A 26,050-nucleotide genomic window follows, 5' to 3' on the forward strand; every position below is an offset into this window, starting at 1 on the left:
CGGGGTCTGTGGCTGGTAAAGCTGCTGCAGGTTCCTTTACCCAAGGCATGGCTTGTTGCACTACAGTCGGCATGCCCGCATCAGCGTCACGACAGTTCAGGTCCTTCTCTCGAGATCGGAGGATCCCCAGATGGCGAATATGGAGTAAGGTATGGAGATATAGTTAACTTAGTCTCTATCTTCATCATGAGGGCTAATTCATCACCAGGTAACCAAACATACGGCAATCCCAACATATACCGTTCTCGTCACTTCTACCGTCGGCTGTCTCCTCAACCTTATTGATGTCGGCTCGGGGGTTCTGCTCTGCCGCCGCTGTACAGGCGGAATCGGTGACTTTACTGGTAGCTGCGGATTGGGATGATCAATACCGCAGGTGCTAAGCTTGACTCGGGTCCTTTTCGCCTTCCGGGAATCTGGGATATCCTGGTCAATATTTTCTCCCTGGTCTACGTGCTCATCGCTACCTTTTCAGTTTTTGGCTTCCGATCAACGATGTGAACGGTGGGACCATTCTTCTGATTATGTTGTGTTATTCTTTTGCGCGACGGTGTACCTGAGTGGGGCCGGTGATCAAGATATTGTCAGTGGCGCTGACTTTAAAGTAAAACTTGCTGGATCTAGGGCTGGTAGCTCGATCTATAGGGTATCCACGCTGACTGATATTAGTAATGTTTTACGGTGCAGCGAACCTGTCATCAATGTATTTTCCCGCAGACCCGCATGCAGGATGCAGGCTAAATCTGTCTGACTTGTCACTCGCTATTTAGTCTCTGATGATTCTTCTTACCCCTCATCTTTGCCATCACCCCGCAGCAGCGTCAACGCCGAAAATTAGTAATTAGGCATTCGATTTGTGTCTGCGTGTTCTCTGGTTAGCTTTCGAACTAGAAACATCTCAAAATGCTCTACGTTGTTTCATACAGCCTAAGAGTTATTCTAGTCCCAGTCCTACTCGTGGCCAGTGTAATTACTGCTGCAGAGCCCGTGCAATACTGCCGTTTCGGCCATAATATCCAGAGCCAAGATGCGGACGTCGACTTTTGCCTGGGCGTTGCAATGCACCAGAATGCCTCGTCGAAGAATTATGACATGTACCTGACGATGACGGTCACCCGGAGCTCATCTCTTGGATGGACTGCAATTGGCACCGGATCATCCATGGCCGGCTCGCTAATGTTTATCCTCTACGGCGACCCGTACGCCAACGAGCCCCCAACTGTGAGCATCAGAACTGTTGAGGGGCATCACCAACCGCAGCTCGTCTCCCAGGCAGATATGGGAGCGGCCGACGTTCGTCTCCTACAAGCTTCCTGGGTGCCCGCTTCCATAGCAGAGAGCGAGCTCTCTACCCGAGGAGCAAGCCCAGTCTCAGTCGCCAAGTTGGCTATCGTCTGCTATTCATGTGAACAGTGGCCCGGGGCATCGATCTCCGCGAGTGCCGTTTCACAGCCCTGGATCTGGGCATGGAACGACGAACAGGAGTTCGCCGTGTACTCCCACGACGCACACCTGGATGCGCACAAGCATGATGCGGGCAATGGGGGCTGGGGTCGGTTTTATATCGATATGGCTCGATCCATCAACAAGGAAGTCTATCCACCGTCTTTGCCGCAGATTAGACCACACGTCCGTATTATAGGTGCATCCGATAGCCCTCGAGGGACCGGGTGGATGGGCTGGCTTGGTCCAATTCACGGGCTTCTCTTGGGTACTGCGTATCTAATTCTATTGCCGATAGGGGTGGTTGCTATGCGGTGTGGCTTGGCCAAGTCATTCAAGTATCACTGGATTATCCAGCTTGTCGGTTCCGTCTTTATCTGGTCTGGTGTGCTCCTCGGAATCCTGCAGAGCCGTCGGCTTGACACTACCCATCAGTGGATCGGAATCACCGTCGCCATTTGCAGTCTGGTTCAGATTTTACTCGGTTGGCGTCATCATGTTGTCTTTATGAAAACTAAACGCCGTCAATGGGCCTCCCACAGCCATATCTGGTTGGGGCGAGGATTTCTCATTTTCGGCTGGGGTAACATTATTACCGGGATAGTGCTGGCTGGACATAGCTTGAAGTGGACCGCTATAGCATCCAGTGTGGTCACGGTGGACGCTCTAGTTTTGATCGGCTGCACTTGGGTACTGAAACGGCGCATGAGAGGCGAGAGTCCGCAGGCACCGCATTTGTCTCGACTCCCTCCATGGAAATCACAAAGGGAAGAATATTTTGTTTTAACGGCTGCCGATGAGGATGAGGACGATGATAGATCAAGTCGCGATATCCAGGAGTCTCCCATGCTCACTCGCAAGGATATCGACTAATGCTACGAGGCTGGCATAGGAGATCCCGGGTTGTCCATCTCCGCAGTGGGCTCATTATCTCAGCGTGCTCTGACGCGTAGCCCCTTCTATGTACGGAGTACGAAGTAGTGTCCTACAATATGACATATGCCAATCTGTTCGTGCCTACTAAAGTACCTGTATCTAAGTCTCTAAGCCTCCAGCTGATCATAGTTGGTAGTAGATGCCTGGGCGGGGAAAAATAAAGCTGAGGAGACGTCGGGGATACGGGGTAGGCTGCCAGTAGGAGTTAGATGATTGTTGACTAGTAGATATATGTGTTGGAAGATCATTCACTCTATCCTCTTTACTAAATCTGTATTATGTAAACTATTTTTTGACTAGTTAAACATGGTTTGCTTAACTGCTCAGGCGGCGTTCCTGTAACAATTCTATTCCTTCATCGATAGGTAGACTTATTGCCAACCCGCTGTATTGAACCTACCACTCTTTACGGATCAAATGATGGTATGTTGAATCTGTGGAATTGCCGATTCCAGTCTACATCAAAAATTGTTTCCCCAAAAGGCCATCGTCGGCCTCTCTTACCTAATTCAAAAATTCGGAAAATACAGGCAAGACGGCTTAGTAGTAGTGCTGGAAGAGCCACTTGCAACTGGTGCTGTTCCAACTGACTGGCTCCTCAGGTTGATAAGAAGACGCTTTCTGGTGTCTTAGTAGTAAACAAATCAGGCCTGGGAGCTGGCGTTCGTAGCGTCCAATGCAGCCGAGATATTGATTTGCTGATTCCATATAGCGTCTACGCCTGGAGGACAAAGGAATAAAGCCATTTTCGATAGGACAAGCATATGTATGCCTAGCAGCTCTGCTCCTTCTTTCCTGTCCCTTGTACGCTCAATCGAAAAGAGTCTCCCCGGCATGAAGGAGAAACACCCGTGTCTCCCGTGCAAGGGGTAAAAACAGAAAAACTTTTCCATGACGACACGGATCCCAACCAGGACATATTTCTGTACGTACACCTGTCTCTACAGGATGGCAAACTACTAACCACCAACTCGGAACACAACAGGTGATGTGGAACGGCCCGGAAGACCCAGAAAACCCGCTCGACTGGACGAGAAGGCAGAAGTGGGGGATTACTATGATCACGTTTTTCGGTGGCTTGGTGACATTGATGAGCGGGGTATACTGGTACCGTCCCTGGAGGAGATATACATAGAGGCGAGCTCGGAAACGACCAACAAATTGCTCTCGATATTTGTCCTGGCCTTTGCGTTTGGGCCTATGGATCTGACGCCGCTCTCGAGGTGTACGGACGCCGAGCTGTGTGGATTATTGCCTCGGCCTGGTATGTGCTCTGGAACACGATCTGTGGTTTTGCGAACAACAAGGGTTTGATGCTGGCGGGACGGATTTTATCGGGTCCTGGGACCAGTGCGTAGTTTGTAGTATGTATTCTCCCTTTTGCTTCAGTTAAGGCAGTACCTGACGTGCCACAGTGATACCAGTCCCCGGGGATTGTTGGTGACCAGAGTAACGCGGATATTCCTTCTCGATTGCAACCTTTGTGCTGCTGTCGGGCCAGCACTGTGGGATCCATTCTCGGCGGCGTAATCAGACATAGCATCGGCTGGAGGTAGCTCTACTAGGTCTTGTCTATTTTTAATGGCCCTGTCGTCATCTATCCGAACTGGTTCTTGTTTTGGTTTGGTGGTTATTTATTTGGTGACAGATTAGGTTACCGAGAACTCAAAGCTAGTATAGACCGGCCGGGATAATACTCGTTCGGCTACGATTTGTATATACGCTACTTATGAACAATATTTAGTGGTATTTATATGGGGTTGCGGACAGACGAATAGTTCGCTCGAACAAGACGGTTTCTAGGGCCATATAATACCCAACAAGTGTATTTCCATAGGCACTGCTATCTTACTGCTCTCTCTTAACAGCATGGTTTCAAAGGCAGCCTGATAGTTACCAGGGGCGCCCATGACTATAACTCAACATGCATCTTATTCTGGCACTGTTAATCAGTGGTGCCGCCAACTATAATCCTCCGCCCAAATCGTCGCACTGCTCCACTCTCGTTCCAAATCTAGCGTTCAGGAAAGTGGAAGCACGGATTGGCACTTGGACCCTACCGTGGCATGGGGATGAACCCACAAGCACCCTCGATTTAGCCCAACAAGGCAGCTTATTGTGAAGAATCCTTAACAACCCCCTATTACGTCGAAAGGCGCTCTCACATGGCAAGTACGCTGGAAACTGGGATGCTAGTGCAGGTTAGACAGGCAGTTAACCAAGATTCTAAGAAAAAAATCCGCTCGAATACTAGGAAGTTGAATGTTACTTACAAAGCATATATGCACCTCTTCTATCTTCCTTCAGCCAACGGTACCCGGATGAAAAATTGTCAGAGGTGACGTAGTGCGCTCTTATGATGCCAGTTACCAACCTCGATCGCCACACGGATATGCCAAGTTCCAAGCCATTGAAGTTCCGAAGGGTACTATATAGGTTCCGTCGCGATATAACACCTTCCCTACAGTGGAGCTGATGAGATAGGCCTTCGGAATGCGTCAATCAAATGGAAGCATCTCTCGATGTGTGCAGCAGTTGGTCGATGGCCGGGGGACATCGCGAGCGTTTCTCGCACGAGGGCCATCAAGTGCTGGTCGGTGAGGGACCGCACTGTCGTGCCACTGAAGTTGAACCAGCGCAGGATGGAGTTGAGATTCGTCTGGACAGAGCTGTTCTTTTCGGGTTGGAGTCCCGTCACATAGCTGAGAGGGTAGTTGTTGCACAACCCGATTATCTCGAGAAACACACAGCCAAGAGAGAAGATATCGGCAGATCGACCGCTGGGCTCATACACGGCTACCTCCGGGACAAAGTATTTCAGAGTCCCTCGTTTGCCATTCTAGGTAACTATCTGGGAGGACTCAGGGAAGTCCGTTGACGTGCCAAAATCCGCAACCCACAGCCCCGTCACAGCAGGACGTTCGGTAGCTTTAGATCTTTGTGTCAGATAGACTGCGATTGCAGGTATGCGATTACACTGGAGATGCAGCCAATGCTCCGCTTTAGCCGAGAGACCACTGCCTGTCGTGCGAACTCCGAACTGTGGGGTCCATCAATCCCCAGCTGATCGAGATGGTGTGCGAAAGAACAATCGTCAGCCTTATTTCCCACACCAGAAGCTGCTGCATCCACTGAAACGAGGCTGTCGAAGTGCTCGAGAAAAGTTTCCAGATCGCACACGGCTACCTGCCATAGTAATAGCCTCCGCAATGGGCCATGGATATACGTCCGATCAGTTTGATTATATGGCGATGATTCAACTTCTTTACAATCTCCATTTCCTCAGATCCTTGGCCTCGATGCGCCTTCGGCAGTACCGACGTTTCCTAGCGAGCACCCATCCCAGGCACGTTGTCTCATACACCCCCCCCTGCCGCTTACCCCATGGCCGAGGAATCGGCCCTGCGCCAGTGGTACAGCATCGTCAGGACTGAATTGCACATGGAGACTCCATAGCGGGCACAGTGTAGGCCTCCATATCCGACCTCAAGGGTTGACATGCTAATTGTAGCCCAAAGAAGAAGGATACATTTATAGGCGGAGGACGTTCATACAGTGACGGTTGACAGCACCTGCACCTCCACGTCAGAGACAGAAATATATACCAGGTGTGAATCCTCTCGCACCCATACCCAATCCGATAAGCTGCATAGACCCCCATAAAAACTTCCCCGCATGGGCATCATTCTCTTCCCATGCTTTTTGTTCGGGGTTTGGTGGTACCTGACGCCTACCTATATTTATGGACACCCACAACATACATGGTCACCAATTATACGGACACTGTGTCTCTAGGTAGCTTCGGAATGGGGGGTAATTTCACTAACTTTTCAGTTATTTTCCTGATATGTAAAAGGTAAGCACGCTCCACAAGGAACCACTTATTTTAGTTCGGCGTCCATTAACAACGAGTGAATACAGTGTACAACTTTCTTTAGGCAAAGGGCATGCCAACCCAACTGCAATATCTCCATGTACGTATAAAAAAGGAGCAACACCGATTACTCACCTGTGCTGAGGTTGCAAATTCGTCAGAGCACGGCCATACAGCGTGTTCATTCTCGCAGTTAAACACAGGATTACTGCAGGAGATCCATGCACAGAAAAATTATATCCTCGCGGGCTTCTGGAAGGCCCAACACTGATATCATCAGAGTTTCATGGCGAATGAGGACTACGTCACGGATTCTCTACAGCCAACTCTGTCCTCAAACACATTCCAAGAGAGGTTCCCACGGTCCAAACGTGCTATTGAATTGAAGGCACGTAGGTTTGTGGAAGTGGCATGCAGTTACCCTAGGGCATTACGCTGGGCTGTCGTTGATAGTGAAAGGTGCGAACTCCTTGTTGTACAGCTCAGCGTGCTTAATGACTGACTTCTTGTACGAACTCCTGGATGCGAACCACAAACGCTCTCTTCACCAAGCGCATGAACAAACCATGATGCAGGTCCTGTATCTCAATACTAAAGTGGCCCACCTACTGCAAATAGTGCAGGCCAGCGGCATACCGACTTCCCTCTATGCCATTCTATCCAGAGGCTCGCGGTGTTTTCCATCGGCGTCCCAGACGTCCTCACATACGCCCCAGGGACGAGATCCCCAACATATGATGGCTATCCTCGCGCGCTTCAAAACATTGAGAATGTCGATCATTTCGGACCAATATAACACTGAAACTCTGTCCATCTTATTGCCGGAGACCAGGTCCCAGAAGTAGATCCAAGGCGTGATCCGGCACAGTGCTCCATACTTCGCTCCTCACCCACTTTCTACACAGAGGAGGTCAAACATTCTCAGTCTCTACAGTGGAGAGCCGGTCTGGATTGAATGGAAATATTACAACTCGTTTTGGGGAAGCGGCACACCTGAAGCCTCCATCCAGCAATGCATAAGGAACCTTTCTGCTCTTCTCTGTGATCCACAAAGCCGAAAGAGTTTCGCTCTCGTCGTTGTCTCAGTTACTTCAATGACCATGACCGTGACAAACGGGAGAACCGATTCGAATCGACATCCCTTTTCGCAATTCTCCTGGAATGCGACAAGTCCTCCCTGTCCAGCCGAGTCTGCCTGGTGCTTGCTCTGGCCAATGCCATCTTACATCTTCATTCTATCAGTTGGGTCCACAAGGTCATCCGCAGCCACACGGTCATCTTCTTCCGCAAGCCAGGGAATGCAGAGCTTTCCGACACATACCTTTGGGGGTTCGGCCTGTCACGCCCTGCGCAGCAGACCGAAATGACCGAGCGCCCAGACAGTAACCCTTTGTATAATCTCTATCGCCATCCTCTTGCCCATGGGGATGCCGCTACTGCGACTATCGGAGGGTTCAAGAAGGGGTTTACATCTACAGCTTTGGGGTCGTTCTTATGGACATGGCGATGTGGCAGCCTATTCACCATCTGCTAGGGATGCAAAGCCTTGAAGACCAAACATTTCGCCCCCGGCCAGGGTTTACAAAGCGCGTCAGTTCGAAGTTGCTCCAGGAGATGCAGTTCCTCGTATGGTACGCGCGTCGGCGGGGGATGCCTTTGCGGAGGTAGTTCGAGCGTGTCTGGAAGGGGCACTGGGCGTGCGGATCAAGGACGAAGAGAGTCAGGGAATGATACTTCAAGACATGTTTAAGGAGCGGGTTGTATTGCGCTTGGTCGTCATTGTAGTGTAGATTTCTAGGTACCGCTCATAGTATTCTTTCCAAGGGACATTATATTATATTCCATCTGCGAATCGAAAAGGGAGTGGTTGGTACTTGCCTAACTGGGTAAAGCGCAAGGCAAGGCCCATTTTGGGAGCCAAGCTTCTGCCAAGAGTTGTCACCTGCACTCTGCATCAAACAAAACGCGAGTTTAATTCACTCATCTATCCCCGTCGTAGCCATCGTGGTTGGTATCAACACCTCTGTTCCAGTGGCAACCCAGGGACGTATTCTTCTCCTAGGAGGGTTAACTAGTTAGTACCACTCTTTGATCACTCCCAGCTGGTGCTTCCAAGAGCAACATGGTTTGGAGGGTGGGCAACTGAGGGATTTATTCGGACCAAACAAATATGGCAAGCTCGATTCCTGTCTCTCATCGGCAAACTTCCTACCTAACTAATATTGCTCTCGCCCAAGGCGCTTAATGGCTTGCACCTGGCATCAAGCTGAGAATACATACGTGATTCCGTGGATGATTGATTCACTTTGCACAATCCGTCTAGCCTCGGCGAACTTCGCTTTGTCCAGGGCGCTCTCTCGCGATCCCTATTCCCTAAACCCACCGTCGCGAATTCCCTTGCACAGTTGCTGGGTCATCATCGGTCATGCCCGAAAGGCAACCAGGTTAAGATAGCGCGGTGACACATACCCAAATTAACCCGAGTTTCCATTTGTCAGTGCGCCCAACTAAATTACTAGTATCCACAAACTCTCCTCCACGCGACAGGACAGCGTTCCGCAGCATATATTCGCCATGTGCTCCTTAGTCGCGTCTGCGGGATTTTCTACATCCTGTTATTCTGAACCTCACGAATCGAAGGATTTTACGTGAATGACAAAGGTCAAGGATGAAAGATCTGATATCCGTTCATGGGAAATTTGAACTATATAAGGAGGGATGGACGGGCTCACATTTCAATTCTCAACGACATAGTATTACCGACCATCCTGCAGGCAAGCCGCCCGGCCTGTTTCCTTTGAGTTCTCTGCACCATCTGGGAACCCCGTCTCTCCGGAGCTCTCTACCCTGCTTACGCCCACTATTTTCTGTTCTCTCACTCTTAATCCGTGCCGTTTGACTGCCCGCGAGTAGCCCGAAGCGCCTGTCACCTGAACTATCCTTTGAATTCGGTTTTGTTTCCAAGGAATGCATACAGGGGATCACGGCAAACCATATGTCATTCGCCCTGATGAAGACGATCCAATTGGCCTCTCCCATCTTGAGGCCAACCATGGCGTCGAGCTGGGCCCGCGCACCATCACCTTTGGCCCGGAGGAGCGTGATGGTGCTGCGGAGAAGCGATCCCGACGCGGTCGTCGTTCGTCACACGGTCGACGGTCAATGTCGCGTTCTCGATCCCGCAGTCATGCTCGGTCCGCTTCCAATATACCTATCGAGTTCCACCGGATGAGTTTCCAGATCTCCCAATCCGAGATGCACGAGAAATACGCAGAAGATCTGAAGAGTGCAAAGGTACTTGCCGAAGATAAGGCAGATGATACTCGTTATTTCGAGGATCTTGACTACCACTCACTGCCTGTCGATACTATCTATCGAGATCTAGGAGTCACCGCCGAAGGACTGTCTCCCACAGAGGTCGCTGCTCGTCTTGCCCGCAATGGGATGAATAGCCTCCCTCACCGGCCTCCGAATTACGTGATGAAGCTTCTTAAGTACGTCTTTGGCGGGTTCTGCTCCGTTCTCTGGGTGGGGGTGGTTATTTTTTTTATATGTTGGCGCCCCCTTGGTGACCCGCATCCAGCTCCCTATAATCTGGGGCTCGCAATCCTGGTTTTGATTGTCATATTCCTGCAAGCCTGCTTCTCCGCTTTCCAGGACTGGTCCACAGCTCGGACCATGAGTGCCATTCTGGATCTAGTCCCTTCTGATGCCCTAGTGATCCGATCTGGTGAAACCGTGAGAGTTCCATCGACTCATCTCGTCGTAGGGGACATCGTCAAGATCAGCATCGGAAACAAAGTCCCTGCGGACTTACGCCTTGTGAACACATCCGGCGATGTTCGCTTCGATCGGTCCATCTTGACAGGTGAGTCGGAGGAGATTGACGGCTCTACTTATATGACTGAGACCAATTTCTTGGAAACACGCAACGTCGCATTGATGGGAACATTGGTCACGAATGGCAGTGCGACAGGTGTAGTCGTGCTAACGGGAAAAGACACCGTGATGGGGCATATCGCCTTATCCTCCTCATCAGTCAAGGAGCAGCCGACCCTCATCCAGCAGGAGATTACCCGCTTCGTGAAGATCATTGTATGCTTAACGGTGACTCTCGCGGCCCTTATCCTTTTCACTTGGGTGGGCTGGCTCAGAGTGGATCACCCTGGATACATGAGCGTTGTAGCCATGCTCAACAACGTGATGGGTTGTGTCGTTGCCTTTATCCCCGAGGGTATGCCAGTGGGAGTTGCCCTGACTCTGATGATGGTCGCCCGGCGCATGAAAAACAACAATATCCTACCCAAGGGCTTGTCCACCGTGGAGACGCTGGGCTGTGTCAATGTCATCTGCTCCGACAAAACGGGCACCCTGACTGAGAACCAGATGACCGTCGTCACCGCCACGTTTGTAGATGGGAGCTTGTCCGCCGAAAAGGCAATCCCCGCAGTTGCAGAAGGCCAGCTGACGCCGCTGGTGGAGTTGCACAAGGCCGCCACGCTTTGCAATGATGCGACATTTGATCCCGTTACCATGAAGGACCCTATCCCGGATCGCAAGGTCCTGGGGAATGCCACTGACAGTGCCGTGCTCAAGTTCGTGGAGCTCGCCCAGAAGGACTCGGTCAACAAATTGAACAACGCCTACCCAAGGGTCTTCACAATTCCATTCAACTCCAAGAACAAATGGATGCTCACTCTTCACGAGACGGAGCAGAGTGGGTCTAGTAGCAAGGGGGCCTACCTTCTACTTATGAAGGGCGCGTCCGACATTCTGTTGCCGCATTGTACCTCGTACTATTCCTGTGAGGGGAACAAAGTGAAGCCACTCGATGCGGCAGCTAAACAACGACTGGTTGCGGCACAAGAAATGATGTCCCGGAGCGCTCAGCGGATAATTTTGCTATGCCAACGCCCCTACACCCCCGTGGAGCCACTTGGGACCAATTGCTTCGGCGACGAGATCCAGAGCCGTGGTATCAACGACCTCACCCTCATCGGCATGTTTGGTATCATCGATCCCCCTCGGAAGGAGGCTGCAGCAACGGTGGCTGCCTGCCGACGCGCGGGAGCACGCTTTTTCATGGTTACGGGGGATCTGGGTCTTACAGGAGCTTCCATTGCCCGTGACATTGGCATTTTCAGTGGAGGCGAACCGGATACGTTCGACACCATCGTCCAGCGGCGAGACTCCAGTCACCATGGGGCTAAGCCGTCGGACGGCAACCATTGCGAATGGTCCCAGACCAGTCTGCTTCTGGAGGGCCCGTCTATTTCGCAGCTGACCGACGAGGACTGGGATGTAGTCTGCCAGTACGAGGAGATTGTATTTGGTCGCACCATGCCGGAGCAGAAGTTGCGCATCGTGAATGAGTTTCGAGCGCGCGATAATGTGGTGGCTGTCACTGGCGATGGCGTCAATGATGCACCGGCGATGCGTGCGGCGGACATCGGGGTTGCCGTGGTCACCGGGAGTGATGTGGCACTAGAAGCCGCCGATCTGATTCTGATCGATAAATTCGACTCCATCATTGAAGCTATCCGCCTCGGCCGTCTCGTATTCCAGAACCTTCAGAAAGTCATCAGCTATCTTCTTCCGGCTGGGTCATGGTCCGAAATTTGGCCTGTCCTTCTAAATGTTTTCTTTGGCGTCCCGCTTCCCCTGTCGTCCTTTCTCATGATCATCATTTGCGTGTTTACGGATCTGTTCTGCAGTCTCTCCCTGATTATGGAGCAGGAAGAATTTGACCTGCTGAGCCTACCTCCTCGAAACCACAAGAAGGATCACCTGATCAACGTCAAAGTTTATGTCCAAAGCTACCTGTTCATGGGTGTTATGGAAACCGTCTGTGCCCACGCCATGTATTTCTTATACTATTGGAAATACACCGGAATACCCATACGCTCGCTCTTCTTTGCCTACGAAAAGTACACCGACGGCTTTTATGGCTATACCCAGGACCAGCTCACCCAATTCAACACCCGGGGCCAAAGTGTCTACTTTATCTGTCTGCTCATCTTGCAATGGGGAAATATCCTCAGTGTGCGCAATAAGCGACTGTCGATCCTACAGGCGGACCCTATCCGCAAAAAGCGTCGCAATGTATGGCTCCTGGGTAGCCTGGTCATCAGTCTTTCCATCGCTGTCTTTGTCACGGAGGAGCCGGGGCTTCAGAGTATTTTTGGCACTGCCTCGGCGCCGCTGGAATTTTGGTTCATTCCCATTCCCCTTGCCTTGGGGATCCTGTGCATGGATGAGATTCGAAAATTGGTGGTGCGAGTTTGGCCGAAGGGCCCTATCGCAAGGATTGCATGGTAGACATCGTGGTAGGGGATGGTGAGGGAAATCGTGGGTTTGAGGTTGTAGACATTTTGGAGAATGGCAAATTGGGCTATTATGGGCAACTATTGTTATTGCTTTATGTGTATATACAAGGAGGTAGTGTTTTGCAGGGAAATATAGGGTCCCCATTAATATTACAGAGCTTGGTGATTCATCAATCCCCAATACACCACTGTATATATATATTAGTATTAGCACTTATCCACACGGTATAATAAAGGATGAACAGTAGTGTCCAAGCAGAAATGACTTTTTAACCCAAACAAGGTATAGGTATTCATTGTGCGAATAAAAGTAGTACCCTAGCCCTACGTTAAGGCCAAATTTCTTCTGATGCTTCTGAATGAACGGCTTCATTTCACATTCAGTTCCGCCAGTCGATTTTCTGCCTCTGGGCTAAGGCTCCCAGACCTTACCACTTCGAGGTGGTCCTATGTAGGGTCATGTCCATATTGCTAGAATTATATGCACAATTCTATGAAGAAGATAGAGCAAGTACCAAAATGTCAAGCTATAATAGCTAATTCCACATTATCGGAAAATGCAATGACTAGACTCAAGTAGCTTGCCCTCTGCATTGCCGCTGCACCTGCAGCATGTTGTCCGATTTAGGTGAAATTTTATGAGAGCTTGAACATTCTCTATTCCTTGTGATGTGTGTTGTGATTACCCCTCTTCTTTTGGAGGCAAGGCTTATATAGCCACGTCACTATATTACTTTCATATGATGGACCAATATGGACTAGCTTTCTTCTGACTTATGTCGAATACCGTCGGATGATGGATACCTCTATGGTAGGAGCACTCACCGTCCGAGAAGGCGCGGATGGCCGCGGTTGAGCTCCTCGAGTTTGATCTTATAATGAACGCGAGAGTAAGGAATCCGGAACAGAAACGGAAACGCGACGAAAAATGCCGCCGCTGCCAACCTGGGGCCAAAGGCAAAAGAGACCGCGATGCATCCGATGATGTTGAAGATTGAAACCTGTGGAACGTTTGCGTTTATACCAAACAATTCCTTGAGCTGTTTGTGAACCGTGGAAAGACTTCATATCAAGCAGCCCGAGGCACTCTAATTGTGCTTCAAAATATTGCCTCTACATATCAAACGGCGTACTCCATCAATATGCAGACCAAGCATGTCGCGTAGTTTGTCGGGGAGGAAAGTTTCCATATGAATCCATAACGCGCGTTTCGGTATATTTGGTTGGTATGACTTTCACCCATTACTTGAGCCAAATCTAGGCCTATTTTGCTGCCGTTGAGGGGGCTTAATCTTGCGCGTATTTCATATGTCGCTAAATTACTTCGGGAAAACCGTCACTTTTCTGAGTGACGCAGCTATTTTACATCCAGGGATCTGTCATCCTCTTTTGGGCTATGCTGGCCATCCAAGGCACCAGGCACATGATCGAGTGGATCCTCTTTTCAAAACTCGCGATTGACACTGCCTTGAAGTCCTATATGGGCATTACGTCTAATGTTTCTGTGTGTTGAAAGTACCATATATGCCTTAGACCAGATCAGAGTCGTGGTGGCGGAAGCTAGAGCAATGGAGTGGATATTGCATATGGAGTTACTATACAATACTTTCTCTAACTACTATAATCACATTTACTATCGATAGTTACCTTTCGGTCCAACCCAACAAAATCCAAATAAAATATTAAAAGAATAAGAAATAAAAACATACAACAGCATGTACATGTCGGTGCTCACCCACCCCAGCGTCTGTTCCCTCGCCGCTTTGCTGCCCACGTTCCGGCGGCCTTCAGGTGAACATTCAGGTACCTGAATATTTTGCACTCGACTACCAAGAAGCTGCATTTTGACAAAAGCGCACAATAGCGCCCATGTGAGAGAGAGAACTTTGTCTTAAACCACAATGCGTCCGTCTTACTCCTACACCTTCATCCGTAACTCGAAACTGATCGGACACTATGCCAAATAAGCCCCTTGCAAATTTTACGTGCGTGATCAACCTTGACGAACATGATGATAAAGAGATCAAACGAGCCGTTCTTCCACGGACGGCCGAACAGTATGAGCGGAGTCTGAAGATTTTTGACAAGTAAGTCTCTCGAATCTACAGAGGCTTGCCTCGCACCCTCTCAGATTCCTTAAGCTGCACCCCGCTGCCTGCTCTCCCCCGGATATCAAAACCTACAAAGGGTTTTTGGAATTCTACGCAAGAAACACAACGGGTCGAGTCGAGGAAAGGCCTACAATGGAGACCGTGGAGAGTTTCCGCCGGGACTTCGAAACAGCTCTTGCTCGGCTGAGGGGCTTCTGTGTCCCAAAGAACATGTCTAATACCTTGAAGGAGGTATGGATTTTCGAACCTAATATAGTCTGTATACTAATAAATCTCAAAGTACATCATATCGGATTTGAAGACCAAACTTAGTCTTCCAGATGTTGAGATGTCCAGAGATGGACTCTCTCCAAATGATTTGACCATCCTTCTGACACAGCTCTGGTGTCGGGATTTTAAGGAATACCGCGGCCAGTTTCCTGACCGGAGTAGAGTACAGCTTACCGCATCAATACTACTCTATTGCTTTTCGTCCGCCCGAACTGGAGAGGTGCATGAGTCAACAGCTCGCCGATCTCTTGCCCGGCAGAAGGACGCCGGCGACGACAATGACGCGAATCTCCGAGCCAGTGCCATGGCTGCATGCTACAAGGTCCGTATCCAGCTATATGTATTTGGCAGAAGGCTTTTGAGGCTGACCATGCACGGCATTTTATCCTCACCATAGAACTGGTCGATGGCATTCCAATGTTGGTGTTGAACTATGCTCGGGAGTTTGTAAAGGGGTACTGGAGAAAGAAAAAATAGGAACCTCCAGTGCACGCGTTCTACGAGGTGCACAAAGAGAAAGTCCCACTCTTTTTCAACTTGATTTTCTTCATGCTTCCGTTGTTTTCTGCTGACCATGCTTTCCGCCATTACAAATCGTATACCGAGATCCTTGAGAAGTGGACTCCATCAAGGTCAGCGACTTAGAGTCGCAGTCCAACCACGTTATCTCCAGGATCCATTTTCGAAAAGATCTCTTGGATACTCTGGTATTTAGGCCGTTCAGCGAGCTGGATTGTGAAACCTCCACGGGTAGGGCAAGAGGTGCCGATGCATTTGGGAAAGAGTTTGCTGTACTTGGGTGTCGGAGCGGGTATGAACTGAATGTTACTGCCCGTGCGTGTCGTCGATGGGCACTGATGGAAACCGGTAGGAAAATATGCTAATCCAGTGTTGCCGTATGAGCCACTCACGTTTTATAGATAAGAAATACTCTCAGACGGCTCAAATGAAGCATGCTTCTCACACTGAAGCACGCACTTTTGGCCGATCGTACGCTCATCCTGTGTGCGAAGTGGATTCCTACTGGAATATTGCTTCCCGCTATGAGCATATTCAAAATCGACGCAGCATGGGCGTACACCGTAACCCAAGTCTGTGGCAATCTCTACCCGCAAAGGCGGAATTTGAATTCCAGGAACGAGAAGACGTCATGGCACTTGACACAGAATTCGCACTCCTCAGCTCCCAACTTGCGAAGGCCGACAGCCAGGAAATGGCGCACGAGATTCACCTGCAACGGCGTCGAGTCCAGAGTCAAAAGGATAAGCTGTATTGAGGAACTTAAACGACAACGGGAGGTCCAACAGGGTACCCAAACAGGAAGTGTCTATAAACAAACTCTCTTCCACTACCGCCGGCGAGCTATGCCAGAGTGGGACCTCCTCGCTCAGATTTTGCCGACTAGGTCAACTATACGAAGCTCAGCAGGGCTGGAGGCTATGAAGGCACTGGAAACAATCTGCAGCCAGTACCATCCGGTTACCTATCGGTCAGGCTTACGACCCGGCAACGACGGCAAGAGCATGTGTGGTGAATCAGTCGATAGGTAAGTGTTTTCTGCTAATATACACCATTGTACTGATCTGGTAGGTTTCACTCTCATCGTCAATGGCTACATCTCTATCGGTGCTATCACAAAAGACTCAGTTAAATGAGTGTAGATAATTTTGCGGAGTTTTGCTTTAAATGCGATGTGTGGTTTAACAATTACAACAAATAGTGTCAGCACTGTCAAGATCACCTCTGCAAGCCTACTGAATTGCTTCGCTGCGATCCGATAATATTCCGGAATTGCCCAGTGAAGCCTGGTTACTGCCCTTTCTGTCTCGGTAACACGAGCTTAGGGCCCACCAGACAGATGGAGCAATATCTAGATATGAGCAAATGGTACAGTCATGTTCAATCTCACCTCAGCCACCAGGGCCTATCTGGCGAGTTTCACTGCCGGCACCCTGCATGTACACACGGATACGGGTCGTTGACCGAATTGGCATGTCACCTTGAAGATGTCCATTGCTACAAACCTCCTCGTGGAAAGAAGCGATCATTGGAAGCATAAATGGAGAAAGGACCGATATTATGCTTAAGGGTTCGTTCAATGTATTCCTCATCTGTGTGTGTATAGATCTGAGCACAAAGGATTGGCCTCACTGAACACCCAAACGCCAACTGACGAGGACGATGACAATGATGACTCTTACTATGAGGACGGCAACTACAGAATGAGAGACTTATTACAGGTTGAAAACCGAATTACACAAGGAAAAGCTTGAAAGGAGAATGGAGAACACAGCGGCAACAACTGCAAAATCAAACCCATCTATGGAGATGACGCACCCGTGTTTTGCAGCTCTTAAGAAGCCTTGTAAATGCAGGTACCCAACAGCAGGAGATGGCAAAAGCAAGAGAACTCCACCAAACGTTATGATGACCTCCGAGACCCTGTCAAGCTTGAAGAACAGTTCGATATTATCCTCTCTAGTCTTGTGCCTGCTGGCAAGATCCGCGATAAATTTCCAAACAACTCAAAAGATGGAAGACAGAAGCAGTCAACACTGCAATGTCTCAAAGTCGGCAAATTAGAAGATAGCAATAGTACGGTCATCACCACCACCACCCTAACTATGTCACCGCTTGAATCAATGACACTTGACCCCCTTCACACCCTCCTGCATGGCCTTCAAATGCTCCAAGTTCAGGGTGTCCTCACCCAGACTCCAGGCCATCACCCCACCAAGATTTTCCCCATTTACAATATCCTTGGACTTGCGCTTAATCATGGCAGGCGTGTCCCAAGTCCAGAAGAGGTTGGCCTGGTCGTCCCAGAAGTACTGTCCACCAGCCTGCTCATCCGTCTTGCCATTCTTGCAAGCGCGACGCCATGAGTCAGTGACCGAAATACCTTTGCATTCACCATAATCAGACAGACAGCCAGCTTGGCAGAAGTTCTTGTCACTACCACTGTTTGATTTTGTTAGCTTTATGAAAGGAATAAGAAAGAGCACATACCAATAGCCATACTGGCTACAGCATAAACCTGCTGGACATTTAGTCCCCTTATTAAACCCACAGGCTCCGTCTGTGGAAGTTTCAGGTTATCTGGTGCCGGCGCCATGGTGCTCTTCTCAAAGGTTAATACCCCAGATGTACCTGCATCTGTACCATCTGAATTCTCGAGAGCCACTACTGCGCATCCAAGTGGGCGATTATGACAGTCTGAATTAGGATCTGTCATAAACCACTTAGCATAGTAAGCGAAACCTAGGTTAATCTTAGTAGGGTCCAGGCTAATCTCTTCATAAGCCTTAACAGTGTTAAGTGAGTCCATAACACTTGTGTGGTGGTTTGTGGCTTTATCACGGCGGTTCATGAGATCATAAGACATAATATTCACCATGTCCACAGAGGGCCAAATCTTAGGACCTTGCTCCTTAGTAAAAGCAACCATACCAGTGCATTTACCAGGGACAGCAATTGAGAGGATCTTTTTTGGACCAATGGCTTGACGAATAGCTTGCAGAAACAGAGGATAGGTCTCAATTTCACCGGTCTTCTGGCTGTCGGGTATTTTCTTGTAATCATTTCCGTTACCACCAGGGTACTCCCAATCAATATCTACACCTCATCGTCAGCACTATGTAACACTCTTAACTTGATACGCACCGACGCCATCAAAGCCCAAGGTGTTGATCATATCTGCAACATTGCGTGCATAACGTTTGCGGGATTCTTCATCTTTCGCTCCCTCAGAGAACCCAGAGGTGTCACCCCAGCCCCCAATTGCAATCATGACCTTAGTCCCAGTTCCAAAGCGCTTGCGCATGATTTCAACCGGTTCAAATGGCTTAAACTGGGCAGGAGCATCAGAGTTAAACATAGTAGAATTCGCAAAGGCCATGATCGAGTGGGTTATATCCTGGGTCTGGTCCAAGCCTGGCAGATCAATGGTGTGGTATCTTAAACATTAGCAAATATTGCTCGTTTAGTTGCACGAACACTCTTACTCGTCAATATACATGGCAAATCTTAATCCCGCCACATACTAGATGGCAAGAAGGCCGAGGATGAGAAATCCAGGCACTGTGTGACGCATCATGTTAAGTGGAAAAGTGAAGACCTAAGCAAAGAATTCAACGGGTATAGTTGCGTGGTAGAAGTATATATACCATCACTTAGGCAAGGGGCGTTCCAAGCAAAGATACCTTCAGCAAAGTGTCAGGCCCAAATGATTGTTCAATACTTTGGCTCGTCTCTCCTTGGGAGATACCCTCGCCATTATTGAGGTTCCTTCCTTTAATTGTCATGTGGTGGGGAGCCAGGCGCAGAAGGTTTATTATACCACCCACCATAGCCAGGCAGAAGGTATAAATAATAAACGAGAAAGCTGTATCCCGGATATAATCAATCGTTTTCGACGAGTGCTACAAGGTTGCATTACGTACCTCGATCTGTCCTTCCCCAGTTGCTGTCGGCAAACGTCGTGCGGTTTTACTGGAGCACTACAGAAACAAAACATCTACAGCACCTCAAAAAAGAAAATTCATTTCTCAAAAGTCGACTTGAGATTGAAGATTGGATCCGCTCAAGAATGGTGCAGTCAGGTTCAGACTTCTGCCATAGTTGCCAGTCTACCACTCCCCAGTCCCATCTGTCGCAGACAGCGTGCTTCCACTCTCTGTGTCAAGCATGTATAGACGCACATAGGGCTGTAGATGAACATCACGGTGATCCGCCAAACGCGAACCTCGCAAAGTGCCCAATCTGCTGGAAATCGGCTGAGACGAACTCTTTGAGTGTCTAAGAGGTCAGTTATGAGGTATTATTAAGGGTTGAATCCATCTTGAGCATTGCATGTTTACATTACCGTAGGAACATGGTCACCTAGTGGGCTGTTCTGGACGTTACGCCATTGCCCCAAGTCCTAAACCATTTCTAATAGAATTTGTATGACAAGAAATTCACTATGGGTTATTATCCAAATTCTTGACCACTCCGCTGCTAAAATATGAAAGAATACATCTGGTGTAAAATCCATGGAATGACCATTCTATCACCGAGGTTCTAATCTTTGAAAAAATTCCATTATCTTCTCGATTGATTGATGCTAGACGATGTTTCTCCAAGGAGGACTTACCTTGCTACAAATTCTGCGTCTTCTTTGGTGAACATAACCAAATCAGTGACAGCCTCATGACTTTCTAAGAAGGTATCGATCCATTCATCTACTGCATTCACATCCCATCACCTATCTGGGAATCGGAGAGAAGGATAGCCACTGACAATGTGTTCGATTTTGTGCATGACAGCTGATAATGAACGTCTATATCCGCGATGGGACAGCAGACGAGACACTCTCAGAGGCTCAATGTATCTTGATGAAAAATAAAGGGCTATGATACTTTCTTCCTTTGACCAGCGGCCACATCTTCGGTGCCCGGGACTAGATGTGAGCACTGTCGTTGGAATCAGAGTCATGGTGTTTGAGATAAAGCATCCATGCTTATTTACCATTTCTTCTGTGTAGCTAGAGATCATGATTCGCCTGTTGTGTGTTCTCTTCGAGGTCAAGACCCTCGTCGGCGTGTGTTAAACCACCATGCCAAAGCGTGGTTTCAACGGTATTGTGCCGTCTCCTAGTAATATATTTCTCATTGTTAGTAAATCCTAGTACAATGAACGATACTGTACTGCGGTGTTGGATGCGCTCGGAATGTACGATTCTCATTTTCCCCAGTTGTGACACCTTGGGCAACTAGACAGTAAGTCATGGGTGATTGGAAATGGTTTAGCTGCTTTTGCATAGCTCCCGATTGGTTTCCGCATAACCCAGTCCAGTCCGCACTGGATAGAGTACGTACAGTAAATGAAATCATAAACGGCCGCCAGTGTGAATCAAGTCACGCAGTAACAACAATAGTTTAACCAGCTGATTCTCCATCAATAATCTCCACGATTTGCAAAAATAAGGACTTCTAACGCTTCTTCCACGTGGGGAATGTGTAAGATTACACCATGAGAGAAGTCCCGCTGCGTAGCAATCGTATCCCCGTCTTGTCTGGTAAAGTTTTGTGGTTGTAGAGTCCCAATGCGCCCCTCGCTGAAGAAACAATATTGCGCGTGAAGGCGTTTGTGCTCAAGAACGAAAAGCTGCTTAATGCGCCTCGTTTTAATTTCAAGCCATGCGGGCCCCCGCAAAGGTTGAGTGACATCAACTGTGATATGGCTTCCGATTTTGATCTCGCCCACATACCGGCCCTTCTGATGCGCATAACCTTGCTTCAAGCATGCAAAAAAGAGTTGTCTTAGTGTTTTACTCGGCGCCTAGTCTCTCATGAAGTTTGAGAGAAGCACCATATGGAATTTTCCAGTTTCTCCAGGGGAGGAAACGCTGCTAAGGCGAGAACCAATTAAGGCAGGCTTGCCACCCAATTCCATGACTTTATGAAGCCAGTCCATTTTTGAAAAGATGGCAGACCATGGTACTTGAATCCGTTCTTGGCGGCCGTGTAGAGGAAGCACTTCTCCAGTATTATCAAAAGAACCAGTCGAGAAGTAGCGAGTGATGGGAGCAATAATATGACAAAAAATATCGAATAGACGCATTTTCCTAGGATGTAGGAAGGAAATACGGCACGATTCTCTATGGGCAGTTGGCTTCGTGATGTACACATATAAGTGTATGCCGAGACAGGTTTAAGCGCTTCTTGAAAGAAAAAATAGAGAGTTGAATGTGCTTGGTGAAGGTCGCTTCGAAAAATAGGATCAACTTTGTGTGTCAATCCTGCTCACTAGTATTACTGCCCAGGTGCATCATCTTATCAGCTACAGTATCATTGCAGAAGGTCAACACCAACCGCAATACGTAGCACTATTAATGAAAAATGGGAGAAAAACAGTGTCTCAGTTCTGGTCTATTATCTAACTAGTTTTGATGTGACAAGGCAAGCGATCCTCTCTCAGTAGTGTAGTTTCAGAATTTGTAGGTAATCAGAATGTATGCCCATTCCCAATACAGAGAGTACTGCGCAAGTTTTGTCTATTTAACCTCGGATCCGCGCATTTAGCTGAATAATCCAAGAACTGCATACTAGCCAGATAGTCTGCCCAAAGATAGGACCAATACTCAGGATCCGTTGCCTTTAATCCCTGTTATAGCCGGGACGCTCCACTAATGGGTTCCGGCAGAGAAGCAACAACTCAATGGTCCCATGGTCTGCTCCATGGTTGTTGCACACCATTAAGTATAAGTATGTGGCCCAGAGACATGTCGTGTTCACTATTGACCCGAGATGCAGCTATATGTGCCGGCTGCCTCCCATGCTGCCTTTTTGGCCGAACGCTTTCCCGGCTCGACAATCCCGAAAAGGAAGACGGCGGGTGCTATTATGGGTGTAATGAAAATGTAGGACCCCAGTTTGCGATGTCGATAAATTGAAGAAGCTAAAATGAATATCATATCAGTGCTGTCGGTTCTTGTGCCTTGGCTTCTGTGGCTTGCATTGGATCTTGATGGCAAGGAAGAGGACCAAAATACGAGATCGCCTGAATATTACGTGCTCAACGCATGGTGATTGTCTCAAGTCTCTCTGCTGTCCTTGCTGCGTTCTGGTCCAGCAGGATAAGGAAATCCGAGAATATCAAGAACGGTTGATGAATGGATATCAGCGAAACGAGGAAATGCTGCACATATGAGTCCTTTCTTCTATAGGCTTGACATCACGAATCTTAATGTGGCAATAGAAGTACACTCCATTGGCTATTATACCGGTCGTGACGGGCTTCCATGAATTTTCTGGTTCATATATTTGTGTAATGAAACCATTACCTTGACATGGTAAATATAAAAGCAACGAGGCATCCCAAGCTCCACAGACGTAGTTCCAAACCTGTTACGTTGATCCCAGGAGATTTTCACTAAATTTGTCTATCCATTCCGCGAGCATGTGGACTCTTCAATTAACATACTAGCTCTTATATCTTACTACAATGATAGACGTCTTCACTTCTGCCATTATGGAAGCCAGAGGACCGTGGATGGTGATTAATTCGGATTTTCCAGACCCTGGTTTCGTACAGAGCACAGATGGGACATGGTATGCTTTTGGCACAAATGGCAACGGCAAGCGCATCCAGGTGGTTAGATCGACAGATTTTAAGACATGGACTCTTCTTAATAAAGAGGCCTTGCCAATTCTTGCAGGGTGGGAGACTGAAAGAGATCACTGGGCACCAGATGTAATTAGACGGGTATGTGCTCCAAGTTTCTCTACTTATCAGCCGCTAATCCACTTCTAAGAGTGATGGTCGATATGTTATGTACTATTCCGGCGAGGCTAAAGAGATGGTGAGGCATCATTGCGTGGGTGTTGCTGTCTCCGAAAATACGGATCCTACAGGACCATATGTGCCAAATGAGACACCACTATCATGCAGGCTGAACCAGGGAGGCTCAATTGACCCAGCGGGATTCGTTGACAAAGACGGTACACGCTATGTGATTTTCAAGATAGACGGGAATAGCATTGGCCATGGTGGTGACTGTAACAACGGTATCACTCCTGTGGTACCCACCCCAATTCTTCTACAGAGAGTAGAAGATGATGGCTTTACGCTAATTGGGGACGCTGTCCCAATCCTTGGCCGTGATGATAGTGACGGACCTCTGGTTGAAGCCCCTAACCTTATCCTGCATGGTGACACATACTTCCTTTTCTACTCAACCCATTGCTTCACGGACATTGAGTATGATGTGCGTTGGGCAACCTCGAAATCAATCACAGGCCCATACATCAAGTCTGGCCGGAAGTTATTCAAGTCTGGCGACTATGCACTAAGCTCACCTGGCGGAGGCACTGTCTATGCACGTGGTGATAAGATGCTCTTCCATGGATTCTGTGAGCCCAATAAGCGATGTACATATGCTGTGAACATTGCCATTGATGGTAATCAGGTTACACTTCTTTGATCGGGAATGCTATAACCTTTTCAGATCAAAAAGAGCAGTTTGCCGTCTGCAAAGTAGCTGATCCGTCGTCATTTCCTCCTCTCCTGACCTGTTAAGAAAGAAATATCGCATCTAGCTAGTTCATAACAGGGTAGATCAGACAAATTAAAGGAGTAAATCCACATGGTCAGACTGAATCAAATGTTGTTGGGCATAGGAACATCATGTCCGAGAATACCCATCTTGCTTAGTTAGTTGCAATGTTTCTTGCCCACCTCCATGAATTGCCGACTTTCCTTTCCTTATTGGGCAAGGATCTCTTCTAAGCTCTCAAAACCCAAAACAGCATTCCTTGATGGAGAATGTGTCGGTCACTTCTTCTAGTGAGGGTACAGTAGTATATACAAGAACAAAAAGGGCATGAACTCAATTGGGTCGATGACCTCAGTTGACCTGAGATGAGGGAGCTCAATATGAATCCTGACAATCCACAGGCGACTCTATGATTGCACTTAAAGCTATAGTAAACTAAGTCCTGGTCCATCTCTAAAGAAGGACTATTGCGCAAGATATCTTCATACCTACAGCGTTTCAACTTAGGCATACGGCTGAGTATATCAACATATTTGGCTGGACGAAGCAGTGATGACAATATATTGTATTTGTTGTATTTGGGGCAGCCCACTCTCCAATTATTTGTAGTATACGAGCTGCTGGTAGTGCCTTGCCTTTCAAGATCTCTGGGAAAGTATGCCAGACGATTTCCGTTCGGCGAAAGAGGCTTCTATCGGCATGGGCTCGTAGCTCATTCGATGCGTTGAATAGTGTCCACAAATCTCGTTCGGGTACACTTGATTGCAAAAATGGCGCCCGAGTCTTATACTCCTAAACTGCTTTCTGTACCACAAAGTAAACAAAACTAACCTGTATTAGGTAAAGGTCCAGGAATAATAATATCCCGTAAACATATCTAAAACCTGTATTACGATGTAAATTACATGGCGGTGTATCAACCTTTTGTTCAACGCCTGTATAACAATTATAAGTGACTGGGAGTCCGAAGGCTTCTCTGCAAACCATTCAAACTAACACCAAGCTGCCTGGCAAAATCTGGCAACCCGAACTTCTCATCATCAGCGAGTACTTCACAAGCGGCGTAGTGGATGACCAAATCTTGAACTAGAGATTTTCCACCAGACTCACCTCGCCCAGTGTGCACGTAGGTAAAGTCCAGCAAGTCAAGAGAGAGCTCAAGCACGCAGGGTATAATCTTTACCTTTTTAATCAGTATCTCTCTCTTTGCATACAATGATGAAAATTTATTAATAGCAATTAATTCTGTCTCCTATGGACGTTCACATCGAATACGGCTTTTCCCGAGCGTACATTCCCAAGCTTTGTTGAACAGCATGCACACCATTATCACTACGCCATCTATTCAGCCCTGTAGGACCTCAACAACTACCCTCCGCATATTCCAGGTGAAGCTAGTCTAGGATGTCGCGGACCAGCTTCCCTGACCCATAACATGGTAGCCCCGATCAAGCGGTGGCATAAGCTTTCCACCAAGTATCGGACCATCGTCCAGTTTAACATCCTCTATGGCCGCTCCAACCACACCATCCACGTTGTGGACGCCACTCAAAGGACCGCTGTAGGTAACTGTGGCTATTGGCACACTGAATGCTGGAACAGCGGACGAAAATCTGCCGTTTATGGTCCTTTGCGTACGGTCGGGCATGTTATAGGTTCCGGAAAAATTTCCATTCCCATCGGAAGAGAAGGTCCCATACGCGGTGTCGCTCATCTATAAGGGTGATTAGGCACAGTTTAATGAAGAGGGAAGAAGATAATTGAAAAGAAACTTACTGTAAGTCGCAGAAATATATTCAGATAAGAGGTCTGATGACTTTGGTTGAGATTTTAATTTAATGCTGAATTGCAGACCTAAAACTTCAGGAGGACAAAGAAAGGGCTGCAATTTATGCAAGTACAATACTGCGCGTAAAAATAGATTACGTCATTTAAGGTTGAGCCAGCCAAGTATTGCAAGACGCAGTTAATATGTAATTCACTGCATGCGGCAAGTAATCTATATGCCTACGTAACACATCTGCTTGCGGCAGTGAACCAGTATAAGCCTCTT

At 48.2% G+C, this 26,050-nt stretch overlaps 8 protein-coding genes across 8 annotated transcripts; 6 read left to right on the forward strand and 2 right to left on the reverse strand.

Moving 5' to 3' along the window:
• Nucleotides 1–903: 903 nt before the first annotated feature.
• ATNIH1004_009388 (cytochrome and DOMON domain-containing protein) lies at nucleotides 904–2,316 on the forward strand (the record flags this gene model as incomplete). The annotated part of the gene is made up of 1 exon (XM_033573980.1): nucleotides 904–2,316. One exon carries the CDS (start codon nucleotides 904–906, stop codon nucleotides 2,314–2,316), a length of 1,413 nt encoding a protein of 470 aa, XP_033424532.1.
• Nucleotides 2,317–3,270: 954 nt separating this feature from the next.
• On the forward strand, nucleotides 3,271–5,257 carry ATNIH1004_009389 (uncharacterized protein; the record flags this gene model as incomplete). The annotated part of the gene is made up of 4 exons (XM_033573981.1): nucleotides 3,271–3,304; nucleotides 3,365–3,643; nucleotides 3,687–3,729; nucleotides 4,864–5,257. 4 exons carry the CDS (start codon nucleotides 3,271–3,273, stop codon nucleotides 5,255–5,257), a joined length of 750 nt encoding a protein of 249 aa, XP_033424533.1.
• A 2,008-nt stretch (nucleotides 5,258–7,265) lies between these two features.
• ATNIH1004_009390 (uncharacterized protein) lies at nucleotides 7,266–8,043 on the forward strand (the record flags this gene model as incomplete). The annotated part of the gene is made up of 3 exons (XM_033573982.1): nucleotides 7,266–7,294; nucleotides 7,340–7,738; nucleotides 7,806–8,043. The coding sequence occupies 3 exons, from the start codon at nucleotides 7,266–7,268 to the stop codon at nucleotides 8,041–8,043; spliced, it is 666 nt and encodes a 221-aa protein (XP_033424534.1).
• A 1,177-nt stretch (nucleotides 8,044–9,220) lies between these two features.
• On the forward strand, nucleotides 9,221–12,571 carry ATNIH1004_009391 (cation-translocating P-type ATPase; the record flags this gene model as incomplete). The annotated part of the gene is made up of 1 exon (XM_033573983.1): nucleotides 9,221–12,571. The coding sequence occupies one exon, from the start codon at nucleotides 9,221–9,223 to the stop codon at nucleotides 12,569–12,571; it is 3,351 nt and encodes a 1,116-aa protein (XP_033424535.1).
• A 1,964-nt stretch (nucleotides 12,572–14,535) lies between these two features.
• On the forward strand, nucleotides 14,536–16,236 carry ATNIH1004_009392 (uncharacterized protein; the record flags this gene model as incomplete). The annotated part of the gene is made up of 7 exons (XM_033573984.1): nucleotides 14,536–14,666; nucleotides 14,711–14,921; nucleotides 14,971–15,282; nucleotides 15,358–15,379; nucleotides 15,448–15,592; nucleotides 15,676–15,827; nucleotides 15,881–16,236. The coding sequence occupies 7 exons, from the start codon at nucleotides 14,536–14,538 to the stop codon at nucleotides 16,234–16,236; spliced, it is 1,329 nt and encodes a 442-aa protein (XP_033424536.1).
• Nucleotides 16,237–17,599: 1,363 nt separating this feature from the next.
• Nucleotides 17,600–20,129, reverse strand: ATNIH1004_009393 (glycoside hydrolase family 18 protein; the record flags this gene model as incomplete). Its single annotated transcript, XM_033573985.1, has 8 exons — nucleotides 17,600–17,824; nucleotides 17,863–17,921; nucleotides 17,970–18,575; nucleotides 18,624–18,893; nucleotides 19,004–19,040; nucleotides 19,403–19,459; nucleotides 19,661–19,757; nucleotides 20,095–20,129. 8 exons carry the CDS (start codon nucleotides 20,127–20,129, stop codon nucleotides 17,600–17,602), a joined length of 1,386 nt encoding a protein of 461 aa, XP_033424537.1.
• Nucleotides 20,130–23,301: 3,172 nt separating this feature from the next.
• On the forward strand, nucleotides 23,302–23,925 carry ATNIH1004_009394 (glycoside hydrolase family 43 protein; the record flags this gene model as incomplete). The annotated part of the gene is made up of 1 exon (XM_033573986.1): nucleotides 23,302–23,925. One exon carries the CDS (start codon nucleotides 23,302–23,304, stop codon nucleotides 23,923–23,925), a length of 624 nt encoding a protein of 207 aa, XP_033424538.1.
• Nucleotides 23,926–25,396: 1,471 nt separating this feature from the next.
• Nucleotides 25,397–25,711, reverse strand: ATNIH1004_009395 (uncharacterized protein; the record flags this gene model as incomplete). The annotated part of the gene is made up of 1 exon (XM_033573987.1): nucleotides 25,397–25,711. One exon carries the CDS (start codon nucleotides 25,709–25,711, stop codon nucleotides 25,397–25,399), a length of 315 nt encoding a protein of 104 aa, XP_033424539.1.
• Between the last annotated feature and the right edge of the window lie 339 nt (nucleotides 25,712–26,050).

Source organism: Aspergillus tanneri, assembly GCF_003426965.1.
Source record: "Aspergillus tanneri strain NIH1004 chromosome Unknown AapTan_6_pilon_pilon_pilon, whole genome shotgun sequence".
Taxonomy (NCBI): domain Eukaryota; kingdom Fungi; phylum Ascomycota; class Eurotiomycetes; order Eurotiales; family Aspergillaceae; genus Aspergillus; species Aspergillus tanneri.